General features: G+C 38.8%; 2 protein-coding genes and 1 non-coding gene across 21 annotated transcripts in view; 2 read left to right on the forward strand and 1 right to left on the reverse strand.

Moving 5' to 3' along the window:
* LOC103278515 (zinc finger MYM-type protein 5) overlaps positions 1 to 14068 on the forward strand; it is a 20289-nt gene continuing 6221 nt past the window's right edge. For 3 of the 9 annotated variants that reach the window (XM_062980295.1, XM_062980296.1, XM_062980297.1), the window contains exons 1-5: positions 151 to 379; positions 4030 to 7064; positions 9641 to 9681; positions 10114 to 10202; positions 12144 to 12190. In XM_062980295.1, the coding sequence (XP_062836365.1) occupies positions 4095 to 6665 (2571 nt within the window). In that variant the 5' untranslated portion in view covers positions 151 to 379; positions 4030 to 4094 and the 3' untranslated portion in view covers positions 6666 to 7064; positions 9641 to 9681; positions 10114 to 10202; positions 12144 to 12190. The other 6 variants (XM_062980301.1, XM_062980298.1, XM_062980299.1 and 3 more) reach the window with 6 other exon arrangements.
* Positions 9960 to 10042, forward strand: LOC134299095 (small nucleolar RNA SNORD87). The gene has a single exon (XR_010006233.1). It is a non-coding gene; the product is annotated as a small nucleolar RNA SNORD87 (small nucleolar RNA).
* Positions 13664 to 14068, reverse strand: part of mcmdc2 (minichromosome maintenance domain containing 2) — an 18196-nt gene continuing 17791 nt past the window's right edge. For all 11 annotated transcript variants that reach the window (XR_010005968.1, XM_062980306.1, XM_062980304.1 and 8 more), the window contains one exon: positions 13664 to 13892. Coding sequence is in view for 10 of the 11 variants with exons in the window: in XM_062980306.1 (XP_062836376.1) it covers positions 13726 to 13892 (167 nt within the window). In the remaining variant the exon portion in view is untranslated. The remainder of the gene's footprint in view (positions 13893 to 14068) is intronic.

A 14068-nucleotide genomic window follows, 5' to 3' on the forward strand; every position in this document is an offset into this window, starting at 1 on the left:
GGTAGGGAAGATACGGTGTGAGGACTACGACGCCCATAATGCTCCGCGGGGATATGCCGGGCGAAGTACTGCCGCTTGCCTCTTTATCCTATCGCGAGAATGTGCGCTGCTTCCGCGACGAAAGCAGTACTATCACTCTGAGGTAAACGATTGGCATGCAGGGATAAACTGGCCCCGCCCGGATGGGGGAAAAAAAACACATCCGAAGCTCGCCCAAGGATCACGTGATGGGCTGGTTTTATTTTTGAGGTTCCCGCCTCCTGCTCGCCCGCGTTTTTTCTTTCTTTCTTTTCTCCTTCACCGCGTGGCAGCGGCCGCTGGCTTTCAGAGGAGCCGTTGGAGAGCGCGAGGGCTCTTATTGGCGGAGCCTTGAATGCAGGTAGGAGGGGGAAAGGGCTGAACGGGAAGGCGAGGCAGTTAGGCCTCAGGCCTCGAAGTCGCCCTTCAAACGGTGTCCCCTCAGCTCTGAAGGCCGCCACCACCACCAGCAGGCCTCCCGCCCGTTGCCCTCTTTAGGCCTTCAAGGCCACGTTGCCTTCATTCAGCAAAGAGAGATGGATTTCAAGATAGTAGGCCGGGTTTCGGCCTAGCTACTGACCCGCTTCTTACATACACCCCTCTTTGGCAGAGAAGGCGCAAGACCTCATAAAACTAAACATCTTACAATTCCATAGCCTTGAGCTACTGCGGTTAAAGTGGAGTTAAACTTCGTTCATTCTATAGCAGGCATGGGTAAACTTCGACCCTCCGGGTGTTTTGGACTGCAACTCCCATAATTCCTAACAGCCGGTAGGCTGTTAGCAATTGTGGGAGTTGTAGTCCAAAACACCCGGAGGGCCGAAGTTTGCCTATGCCTGCTCTACAACTAAAGTGGTGTCAAACTAGTTCTTCAGAGGCCCTTTGTACACTGATGTGTAAAATCTAGATTATTTGCTTTGATCTGGATTATATGGCAATGTAGACTAGTTCAAAGCAGATAATGTGGATTATCTACTTTAATAATCTGGATTATATGGCAGTGTGGAAGGGACCTAAGTGCAGTCTTCTCAGCTTTTGTTTTTTAACCCTTGGGAAACTCTTAAACTAATGCTCAGGAACCAGGAAACCCCATAGAGATAGATGTTCAATGTGAGGTCGAAGGCTTTCATGGCCAGAATCACTGGGTTGCTATGAGTTTTCGGGGCTGTGTGGCCATGTTCCAGAAGCATTCTCACTTGACGTTTTGCCCACATCTATGGCAGGCATCCTATATTTGTGGAATGTTCAGGGTGGGAGAAAGAACTCTTGTCTGTTGGAGGCAAGTGTGAATGTTGCAATTGGCCACCTTGATTAGCATTTGAATAGTTGTGCAGCTTCAAACCTGGCTGCTTCCAATTTCCAACCAGGAAAACTCTGCATGAAAAAGATCAGATCTACAGGTCAGATCTATCACAGAACCTCGAATAGCCCTTGGTTCCAGAGAAACCTTTCCTGAAAATTGGAGAGAAGACAGACAGCAATCTTTGGAGTCAGGAAGTTTTATCTAAAGAAACAGGGCTTGACAAAACAATGGCTAGCTTTGTATAACCAATAAGCAAAGCTTTTATAGTTTTAGCAATCTTATACGTATTTTCTTCAATTGATTGGCTTACAAACCCTTGCATAGGTGGAAGGTAAGGCGACTGCCTCATTTCCTCCCCCCCCCCCCCAATTTTGCTGGTGTTCACTGATCAGGCTGAACTTGCTTAGCTAGTATGTGAGTGCTGATCAGTGTTGGCCTTGGAAAGCACATTCCAAGCAACTGTTATGGCAGAGCTCCAAGGCAGGGCATGGCATATGCTCAACATATGCTTGGAAGGCTTATCTGCCTAGTTGAGAAACTCTTTCCACCCTTATTTTGTCTGCCATCTCTAGCATGCTGCTAAGAGAACAGGGAAAGAATGGTATAAGGCGGGAAAGTGCTTTCACCCTTTCTCTCTGGCATATGGGAATTTGGGCAATCCATTAGTCTATCCAGAAGGCACTGGCACCTTTGCTTTTTGCATAGGGCAGTAAAGGAGTGGTTACCAGTATACAAGGAAGTTCTGCTTCTAGCTTGTTTAGCTGCCTTTTCCTCAGGGGAGCCAGTTGTTTTGAGTGGATTCAGATGAGCCATATCCTACCTGCCATGTTACCTAAAGTGGGAAAGAAATGAGAGATGAAAGGAAAGATTGGTTAAGGAATGAGTTTTCACTTCTGTAGCCTAGTGGTTTTCAACCTTTGCCCTTCAGTTACTTGAATTTCAACTACCAAAATCTCAAGGTGTGGCGGGTGGCTTTAGGAGATTTAGGCGTAATGGTTTAATTTTAAAGGTTTAAAATTGCTGCTTTAAAAACTTTCTCAAGAGGCTCATGCCTTCTTAGGGAGCATACTGAAGAAAGATTGGTACGATGTGTGGAGCCAAAAGAGATAATGTGCTATTCTTTCAAGAGTACTCTCCAGCGTTTTGATCATGCTGGTATGTGTACACACTTTGTATAGCAGGGTACAGGGGAGTTGTGTTTGGAAGGTTCAAATTTCATTGTTACACCATTTGAATGAAGGCTGCAGATAAGTAAGAGAGTGAGGCACCTGCTCTTAAATGAGAAAACAAATTTGCTTGCATTGCTCTTTTGGTGGTTTCAGGGGTGCCTATATGATACTGCCGATTTAAAAGGAATAGGCATTCATTCTTCAGGTGACACCACTAGGCAGTTTCTTCTGGCTCTGCTGCTCAGAAAAAACATTTAATGTGCCTTTTTTGTTTTAATGTTTTCATTGAGGTGAAGACAGAGTATAAGGCCTGTTTCTTAGAAGGCTTATTCTCTTTTATTCAGAGAGAAGGGGCATATATGTGAACACAGGTGAGAGGTAGTGGCTCCTCACAATTACTGTGGAATCTGTTGCCATGTGCTCGTGCAGCATGAGGAGGTGGGGACAGAATGACACATCTCAATGCTTCTGTACGTCAGAAGCTGGTAAGCAGAGAGATGGACTGACTGTCTTTATGAACATTTGAATTTAATTTCAAGAGTTGCTAACTGGTGTGCTGTATTTCCTTTAACAAAATTTTCTATCCCACCTACCCAAAACTATTAGAATAACCCCCCCCCACACACACACACACACATATTTGGGGTTTTAACTTTCGTGGACTTGATTATACACAGATTTGGGTAGAAATGCTCTCTTTAGATCCTCCAATGTAACTGGTCAATTCAGTTTCCTCCAGTCATGCTAGTTGACATAGGGCCCTTCCACACAGCCCTATATCCCAGAATATCAAGGCAGAAAATCCCATATTATCTGAGTGTGGACTCAAGTAACTCAGTTCAAAGCAGATATTGTGGAATTTTCTGCCTTGATATTCTGGGATATAGGGCTGTGTGGAAGGACCCGTAGAGAACATTTTTCTAGAAATCTGGGTCATCCAATGTGATTCTGTGTTCAAAAAGCAGACATTGACAATAGAGAAGTATTCTTTCAGTAAAAAAACCCCAACTATTTATTTGTGGTTTTCATCCTTAACCCCAGTGAATGTGGAGGATTGACTGTAACCTGCAAACTCTTATGCGGAAAGCAGCTAGAAAAAAATCGGACCCCTTCTTTTCCTCCCTCACCATAGCACACTGGTTGTCCCACTCTCTCTCTACTTATCCCTTTTAATGTATTTTTCCTGGAATGGAAATCCCACTTCAGGTAGCTCAAGTCACATCAGCTGTATTCATTTGCTTAAAGGAACTTCGAGCAGACTAAGAAGTGGGCATAACTAGTTTCAACCACAGTTCCAGAGAAGCATTTAATGGGTGGATGCAGATAAAGTGCTTTTACCTCCACTTGTTGCAAAGACAGATCAGACTGACTGCAGAAATAAAGCACTCAGCCTGGTTAGACTTGGAGAAATTAAAGCCACTTTCACTGTATCAGCATGGAAGCCAATTTGGCTGATAAAACAGAACCTTTGATTGCAATGGTCAGTACTTAAAGACAAAACTACTTTAGCAGCCAGATATTGTACTTTATTTTTTTCAGGTACAGCTACATTTCTGCAGCTTCCTTCGGTCTTGCTTCATAAATACCACGAATCTACAGCAGCTATGTCTGATGGCAGGAAACACCTTTCTGGTGCAGCAAAAAGGAAAAGGGAATTAAAGGCAGCTTACTCATCTAAGTCAAAACGTGCTCTTATGGATTTTATAACAGTAGATACTACAGGTGAATCTTCTGTAGACACTGAAATGTGTGTAGGTGCTGGCTGTGAAGAAGTAACTGTTCTCCTAAATAGTCAGACTACAGATGAGCCAACAGTTACTGCATCCACATCTCAAACAGAAGTTAAGATGCACATATCTGAAGATTACAAATCAGATGTAACTATGGTGGACGAGCTGGTCATGACTGCCACTGAGTATAGTCCATCCATTTTAGACGATCCAGGTCTGTGGGTGGATGTTAATAGTGATATGAGAGATTTTCTTGTACTGAATGGTCCACAGCAAGTGAAAATATTCAGTTTTCCAAAAGATTCTGTAAAGAGAAGCTTCCATCGTATGTATTACTGGCGTGAACTACCTAATGGGGACAAGTTGGAACGACCATGGCTTATGTATTCAAAGACTCAGAATGCTGCATTCTGTTTTTGCTGCAAACTGTTCCAGCCCAATACTTTATTTGCATTATGTTCTAATGGAACAAAGGATTGGAGAAACTTGGCTAGAAATTTATCAAGCCATGAAAAGACACCTTATCACCAGAAAGCATTTTGTAGCTGGAAAGAGCTTGAGGCACGGCTAAAATTGAAGGTAAACATAGATGATAAAGATCAAGAAAAGATGGCATCTGAGACCCATCACTGGCAAAATGTTATGAAGAGGCTCATTGGCATTGTGAAACTGCTTGCTGCTCAAAATCTGTCATTATATGGAACTTCAGATCAGCTCTTTGTGCCAGATAATGGTAATTTCCTTAAAATTGTGGAGTTGATGGGAGAGTTTGACTCTGTACTTAAAGAGCATTTAAGAAGAGTAACCACCAAAGAGATCCACAGCCATTATCTGGGGAAAACAACTCAAAATGAGATCATACAGTTACTGGCAACAGAAGTAAAACAAAAGATTTTGACACTTCTAAAGTCTGCAAAATATTACTCTATCATTTTGGATTGCACCGTTGGCAACAGCCATGTTGAACAAATGATTTTAATGGTGCGTTTTGTAACTGCAATAGAAGCAACTGCAAATGTTGCTGCAGTGGTGAACATCCGGGAACATTTCTTAGAATTTATTGATGTAGATGATACTAAAGGATGTAGTATGGCAAATGTGCTCCTTAAAAGGCTGGAAGAAATGGGTATTGCAATCGTAGATATGAGAGGACAGAGTTATGATAATGGAGCCAACATGAAAGGGAAGAACAGTGGGGTGCAAACATGGCTGCAGGAGTTAAGCCCCTGTGCCTTCTTTGTCCCATGCAGTTCCCATTCATTGAACATAGTAGTCACAGATGCAGCATCTAATTTTAGTGAAGCTGTTGAATTTTTCAATTCAGTCAAAAGTATCTATGGTTTTTTCTCTGTATCAGCACGTCGATGGGAAGTTCTTAAGCAGTATCTGGGAACTTTCAATCTTACTCCAAAATCTCTGAGTTCTGCAAGGTGGGAAAGTTCTTTAGAGGCAATAAAGGTTATAAGACATCGGATTGGAGAAGTATATGATGCTATAAATGCAGTTATGGAGGATGGTGCTTTGACAAAAGCTGCTCATAGCAAAACACAGGTAGAGGGTGAGAGAGTAGCAGGTAATATATGCAGCTTCAAGTTTCTGTGTTGTCTAGTTTTGTGGCATGACATATTGTTAGAAATAAATGTTGTGAATGAGAAACTGCAAGAAGTGAACCTAGATATTATTGGAGTAGTAAAACAACTTGACAAAACAAAGTTATATCTCCAGTGTTATTGGTCAGATGAAGGATTTGAAAATATTCTGAAAAGTGCACAGAAATTAGCGGAAGAGCTTGATATTGATGTTGATTTTCCACCTGTACAAGAACTTAGATCTCGCCATATTACAGATTTTCATTTTGAAGGAAGAGATCTAATCAGAGACCCCAAACAATACTTCAGAGTTAAATTTTTTAACCAAGTCCTAGCCTGTGCTATCCAGTCAGTTGAAGAATGTTTCTTGCAACTCAAGGAACACAGTAATATATTTGGGATGCTATATGATATAAAATGTCTTAATGAAATTACACCTGAGGATCTTCGACAGCAGTGTGGGGCTCTAGAAAAAGTGCTAACTCATGGCAAATTGCGTGACATTGATGGAAATGATTTACATGATGAACTGAAAGCACTCTCCAAATATGTTCCTGTAGGCTCAACTCCAAAGGATGTTTTGGAATATATTTGTGCAAAAAGAATAGTCACCTTATTTCCAAATACTTTTATTGCTCTACGTATACTTCTAACACTTCCTATAACAGTTGCCAGCAGAGGCCATTGTTTGTCCAAGCTGAAGTTGATAAAAACACATTTGTACTCTACAATGATGCAGGACAGAATAGAGGGACTTGCAATTGTAGCAATTGAACATGAACTGGCTGAAATTATTGACCTTAAAGAAGCCGTTCATATATTTGCAACTAAGAAGGCACAGAGATCACCATTTTGATTATTCTGCCTTGAATCCAATGCCAGGAGAAAGGGCATTAAATAAACAAATACATTCTTCATATGGGGTGAAGTAAAGAAGAAATTCATATATTTGCAACAGAAGATGGCTATTTGATATTTTTAATGGGAACAATTTCTTATCAGTGCTGACTAGAAGGGTTTATTGTTTGGAAGCTGTCAAGTTAGTTAATGACTTTGAAGACCCAGGCTGAGTCCCAACACTTTTCTCTTGGTGAGTGCAGAAGCACATTCATGAAACATGTGGACATTTGAGAAACTTACAACAGCCATAACACATCTTTCTTGTACTCTCCTCATACTCCTAAAGAGTCTCCAGATCACTGTTCTCTTACCCGGGATGAGTCTTGTCACATCAGTCCTCTGAAACCCAGACCGGGTAAGTCTTTAGCTTCTTTCTCAAAATGATTTAGTTTATTGTTTTCATTAAAACTGTGTTCTTTTAAAAATATAATTTAAGGAGAGGAACATTTGCTGTACATGTGTTCCTGAGGTTTTAATATTGTACTTTTATTAGGGGATATCACAGGATGGTTTATAACCTATACTACCTTATTCAAGTGTAAATCAATTTGTATTAAAAGATTCACAAAACTCCTCCCTTTCTTTTTATACCAAACCAAACTAAAATTGCAGTCTCTTAGAAAATTGTGCTGTTAGAGAATTCTAAAACAAAGTGCTTGTAACCTCAATCCAGAAATGGCTTTAGTATGAAAAAAATAGTGAGCATAGATCTTTTAACGTGCAATTACTGCTGCTTCCCCCCCCCCCCCCCCAATACTTGATCACAGCAACTTGGTTTAATGGGAAGAGAGGGGGCTTTCTGCTGTCATGGGGAATTGGAAGTGTATTATGTATTGGGTCCGGGCTGTGGCGCAGGCGGGAGAGCAAGCCAGTGCAATTAACTGCAATGAATCACTCTGACCAGGAGGTCATGAGTCCGAGCCCCGCTCGGAGCCTATGTTTGTTTGTCTTTGTTCTTTGTTAAAAGGCATTGAATGTTTGCCTATATGTGTAATGTGATCCGCCCTGAGTCCCCTTTGGGGTGAGAAGGGCAGAATATAAATGCTGTAAATAAATAAATATTGGTCAGCTAGAGATAATTCAGTTAACTCTCATCTGTCTTCAGGCCTCTGCATTTATTTCTATAGTATATTACAAAGAAGTGAAAGATTTGGTTTAGGCTTTTATAAGATGGCTAGCTAGATCCTGCATCAACAGCTTTTCATTGATATAAATTGAATCCTTCTGTTCAGAGGACTTAAGAAGATTGTAATTTTATAAAATGCTAAAGAAACTCGGTTTAAATGTATTTATTGATTGAACATTCATACATTGATAGGATTAACATTTGCCTAAAAACAGGTTCCTATCCTAAACGGCTGTTACTGCAATAACAATTTATTTTTTAAAAGTATTAATGTGTATTTTTAAAAAACAATTATACAAGTAATACTTGTTATGAAAATATGTCTCTTTAAAGTGATTGTGAAATCAACATGTTTATTCTTTGTATACTATTATGGCCACATTAAAGTTTGATTAGGTATTTTATTCAAGAAACAGTGTGGAAAATATATTTCCCATATTGATTATTTTGAGTTATTTCCAGTCTACCAAGTTGTCTTGGCAATGATGAATTAGACAGCTAAAGATCATTACTGTAGCTGATGTCTTCATAAATCAGTAGCACCAGCTGGATGTCCCAGTTGTAATGATAAATTGCCTCTTTGTCAGTGATGAGATTGGTTAGAGAGTCATCATATAGACCTGACCTGTGCCCTTTTCACTGTTTATTTAAGTCTAGGGATTTCATATTGAAGCCTTGGGTTGATGATGCTAAAGGACTTGGTTCTCAGATTGAACCTAATACATGTGGGTTTGTTGGATGGCTTATGACAACAGCATAGTAATGTATTACTCATAATAGACAAAAGTTCTTTAGGGTGGGTATTTCCTTAAGTCCCCCCGGGTGAGAAGGGCGGGATATAAATGCTGGTAATAAATAAAAAATATATAATGGAAGAACATTTTTTGTATATGTAACCTAACCTTCCATCATGTCTTCCCTCACTGTTTTGGTGAGAAAACACTATAAAACACTCGGCTGTCTTACCACCCTTTAATTACTGCAGCTAGAGTATTGACAATGTTATTTAGTTATTTTTGTGTAAAAATGCATGAATATTGCCTTTTTTCAGCATTTTCCTAAACAGGATGGCCAAATAACCAAAGGTCAAAAGAAAAAAGATTTCTACAGAAAAATCTGAGGGTTTTTTTGTTGAGGGGAGGAGGATCAACTTGATTATGGACGAACATGGAAATAATAGCGGTACATGCAAACACAAAGGAATAATTTATTTTGGAAACATATGTTTCCAAAATAGACTCAATTATTTAATTGTTGAATGGTTAACCTAATAGTTAACCCACATAGATTAACCTAATACAGTAAACCTAACAGAATGTAGGCCATATTTACAAATATATACAACATGGCAAACATGCACGTTTACAAGATAAATAGTATGCCAAAATTACACACACACCATGCATGTTTTATGCTCTGAAAAAATTGAAATGTTTCTGTGGATGTTTACTGCTAGCTCTCTCAGCTTCAACATATAACATGACAGTATGCAAATAGTCTTACTATTGTCACTTTATCGGATGTTCTCTGGGAATTTTTCACTTCTCATTCCATAGGAATTTGTTACAAGCAAGCTTTGTTGTGTGGCATAAGCCAGTTAAAATATTTCACTTTACAGAATAATAAGAGATCTGTGTCTCTACTAGTGAATATACTTGTGTATAAAATTATGTATGGTATCAATACTAAGATAATTATGTTTGTATGTTCTCAAAGAATTGTATATTTTTTCCAGATGATAAAATTATGCATAAGAAGTAATATCAGTGATTTTACCTCATACATTTTATCTTCTATTTGTGTAGAACAATCGTGGTTTCATCTTGCCTTTACAATAGAGATCAGGGTGAGTGTGGCTTTTTATCTTACCTAGGGCAAGAATCATAGCTTTTAGTAAAAATTAGTTCTCAGTAGATGCATAGTCATTTAAAAAAAATAATGTCAAATTAAGATAAACAGCAGGTAGTTGATTCCCAGAGCCTGGAAATTCTGTATCTCACATACACACTTATTTTCTTTCCTAGTGTTCGCAAGCAAGAAATATTTAAATGTAGAAAAATACTTGTTTTACATAGTGTACTTGTGTTTGAGAGAGTATATGTGTATGTGTTTTAAAACCATATTGCTGGCACAATGATGATTTCCTTTTGCCGTTTACCCATCTGAATAAATCCTGATGTGTTTTTTCCTAATTCTGAGATGCCAGTAAAGCTTTAAATCGGTTAATGAATATGATTTGTCAGAGCTTACAAATGTTATTAATTTTTTTATGTTTTAGTGAATGCTTGGATCGTGTGTCTTCCTGAATTTGAGGCCTTACAACATTTTCTGTTTGCAGCCATGAAAGTACTGCTTTTGGAGTATGAGGTACTTCTTTGTAAAAACTATAATTCATCAAAAGATGTCAAAGTTGATTGTTTGCAAGTGTCATGAAGAAATTGAACTTTGTTTTGCAGTGATAGTCAACAGATACAGCCAGTCCCTGAGTTACAACCATTCAATTTATGAACTACTCATAGTTAGAAACGGGTATGACATCAGGAAATGAGAGAAATCTACCTCTAAAGAAAAGGACATTCACTCTTGAAAGAATTGTGATAGGGGAAAGGTTGAAGCTTTATCACCAATCCTTGTTTCCACAACAAACCAAATTTTTCAAAACACTGTTATCACAGAAAGCAAAACAAACACCACAGGGTATTAACCCTATCCAAAGCTTATGCTTTTGACTATATCTGGAGTTACACTTTAAAATGTACCTGTTTTGACTTACATACAAATGCAACAGAAACTATCTTGTTCGTATACTGTTTGAATTAAGAAAGAGAATCATCACATTGAAATGTGAAGAGAATGGGCTGAAATACTTGCATTTTCTGCACACTCTCTGCACATTTAAATGTAATTTCTGTGTTTACGAGTTTTGTATTTGTATTTTTAAATTTTTGATTTTTTTTCTTTAAATTTCAGATTTTACAGAGGCAGGAGACTAGAGCTAAAGGCTTGTCATACCGTAGCAATTTTAATCGTGTCTCCCTATCCTTCCTTGGCAAATTGTACAACTTTGCACTAAATGTCCTTCTCCAAGACATAAAAGACACTGAATGGCCATCCATGTCTGGCAATTTACCATTACAGTTCTCACAATGTTTAAAGTGAGTTGTTGAAGACATCAAGAGTTGCAATGATGTAAATAAACTGCAGAAACTAAACAACAATGGTTAGTCCCACCATGAAGATACTTGGTCAGAAGTCAGTTGGCCAGACTAAATCGTAGACTTAACAATCTGGATCAAGCTGAGGAGATGGCTAACGGAAACAAAGTTCCTTCCGAGGTAGCTGCAGCAGTGGATGAAAAGTGGTGGCAACCAACTCCTTATATATTGACAGGAGAGGGGGGCAGTGCTACTGCCAAAACCTTTTTTTGCTTATTAATACTAGAATGTTCTGATAGACCGCACAGGCACAGATATACCCAGTTGTGTCATTCACAGAAACCATGAAGAGGAGATTAGATATATATATATATATATATATATATATATATATATATATATATATATATACACACACACACACACACACACACACACACACACACACTTACTTATATTTATTTATTTATTTGTGCCGGGAGCAATTTGAGAAACTGCAAGTCGTTTCTGGTGAGAGAATTGGCTGTCTGCAAGGACGTTTCCCAGGGGACATCTGAATGTTTGATGTTTTACCATCTTGTGGGAGGCTTCTCTCATGTCCCATACAATTCTTTTGAAAGGCCATTATTCATAGAAATTCTGAAGCTTTGCCTTGTATATAACTGTATTAATTTTGTTTATTAGCCTGATATACAAATAATAATAATAATTTTATTCTTATACCCCGCCCCATCTCCCCGAAGGGACTCGGGGCGGCTTACATGGGGCCAAGCCCGAATAGAACAATAAAAACAAGACAAGAAACCAATGAAACCAATAATCAAACCATAAAAACAAGTCATAAAAACCACAAAGATGATTGGAGCTTCTTATTATGACATATTAATTTCCCTTATTTGGCAGTGACAAAAAAGAACTGTTTCACTGTTTGTTGTGGCTTTATGATGTTTTGAAAGTCAGATTATTTTCCAGGGTATCTTCCATTTTTTTCTAAGGTGATATTTTTCAATGTCCTCTTCCAAGGGCTGCCTAGCAATATTGATCTACTTTGCACTCGGTATTGTCCAGCCAGTATACAGAAAATAAATTGTTCAAATTTTCAATGCTTCATTGGCTTGTTCATTATTCTTTTGTATCTGTTTATGTAATACAGAATATGGCAGGATTAAAGATATATGAGGCAGACGTGGATCCTTTAAGGTCTGTTTGTTCTTGCTTCCATATACTATCACTTGAATTTGGGGGGGGGGGGGGATTAATATGAATGAGATGACTGAGGGAAAGTAAAGGCATGCTTTTAAATTCTGTTCTAATATTTTCCTAAACATGAAATGGTTTAGTAGGTAAGGGAAGTATTATTACAACAAGAAGTTATTTACTAATACTGAAGGGAAGGAAAGGGCAAGCCAAAGCAGTATCTGCAACAAGCTACATGGTAGTTCTGTCCCCAGTCATTGCTTCATTAATATAAACCCTCTTCATGGATTACATGCATGATTGAATCCACATTTGAAGAGGCAAATGCTTAGTCCTTTCTTACCTCATCCCTTTCCTTAGAGGGAAAACAATGTTGCTGAAGGGAAATTCCTGTTTGTGTTGTAACTCTCACGAACACAAGAAAGTGAGAAGATCAGGATTCTTGCTCATGTAGAAAGTGTCTATCACGGAGTCAGAACCATAGAATTGAAAGTGACCTCATGGGTCAACTAGTCCAAACTCCTGCTCGGTGCAGGATCTCCAGTTAAAGCATTGACAACAGGTAGCTGTCCAGCCCCTTTTTGAAATTGTCCAGAGAAGGAGACCCCACTATCAATTTTGGCAATTGATTCCATTGCTGAACCACTCTTACTGTCCAGAAGCTCTTTGTAATGTTTAAATAAACTGCGCCCTCCTGTAACTTCAAACTATTAGACCTGGCCGCACCATCTGGGAAAGAGAACAGGCCATACCTCTTATGCTTGTTCCCCTTCTCTGAACCTACTCCAACATGGCAATATCCTTAAAATGAGAGGCTCAGAATGAAACACTGTTCTCAAGGTGAGGCCTGGCAGAACACAGCAGGATTAGTATTATCCTTTATTTGAAAGCTATTCTATCAATAGAAGCTAAAATCACATTCACATTTTTTCAGCCACATCACACTGCTGCTTCTTGTTTAATTTATGATTCACAATAATCCCAAAGGTCTTTTTTGCGTGTCAAGAAAGAATCCTGCCAAACATATCTTTTTCCCCCAAGCCAGTTACTGGATTAGTAGATGGCAGGAAGGTTATAAATGTCATTTACCAAGATTTTAGCAAAGCATTAGATGTATGGGACTCTCTGCCCCAGACTGTGGTGGAGGCTCCTTTTTTGGACTAGATGGCCCATGAGGTCTCTTCCAACTCTATTATTCTATGATTCAATTAGCAAAATAATTAAATGTGAAATCTAGGAGAACACTCGGATGGATTCATAACTGGTTAGAAAACTATGCTGAATACGTCCAATGATTGCACTTCAAACTGGAAGGAGCTTTTATTCAACCATATTACTTTCTATTTGAGGATAGTGACAACAGAAGTATAGGTGTAGCTTTCTAAAGGCTGGTTAAAACCTGAATATTAAAACCTATTTTTGACAACAGATTTCCATAATTGAATATACTGAATATTAAAAACTTCTGAAATGATGTTACTTGCAATTTCAGATTTATTCTTTAAAAAGTCAACAAAATAGTTATCCATGGAGGGATGTTAATCTTCATTACTGAAAACATGTGTTGCAGGCCCGTATGTAGCAATGAACTGCATCAGTTGTAGATGACACTGCTTCAGATAAACATCCCTTTGATTCAGAGAATCCTCACTGTTGAATTCAAATGGAAAAACGGGGTTCGGAGACACATAAAATACTGAAGCACCTGTGAAATGAAAGCAAAAAAATAATTCACATAATTTCGTCCACGCATTGACTTTTCAGTATGCATGTGGACATCTCACAATCAAAATACAGAAGAATCTGATGGAAAAGATAACCATCTTTGCCATGAAATTGGGGGGGGGGGGGGGTGAGTTTCCTTTTCCCCAGCAGGACAGT

Source organism: Anolis carolinensis, chromosome 4 (genome assembly GCF_035594765.1).
Source record: "Anolis carolinensis isolate JA03-04 chromosome 4, rAnoCar3.1.pri, whole genome shotgun sequence".
In the NCBI taxonomy this organism is placed as follows: Eukaryota; Metazoa; Chordata; class Lepidosauria; order Squamata; family Dactyloidae; genus Anolis; species Anolis carolinensis.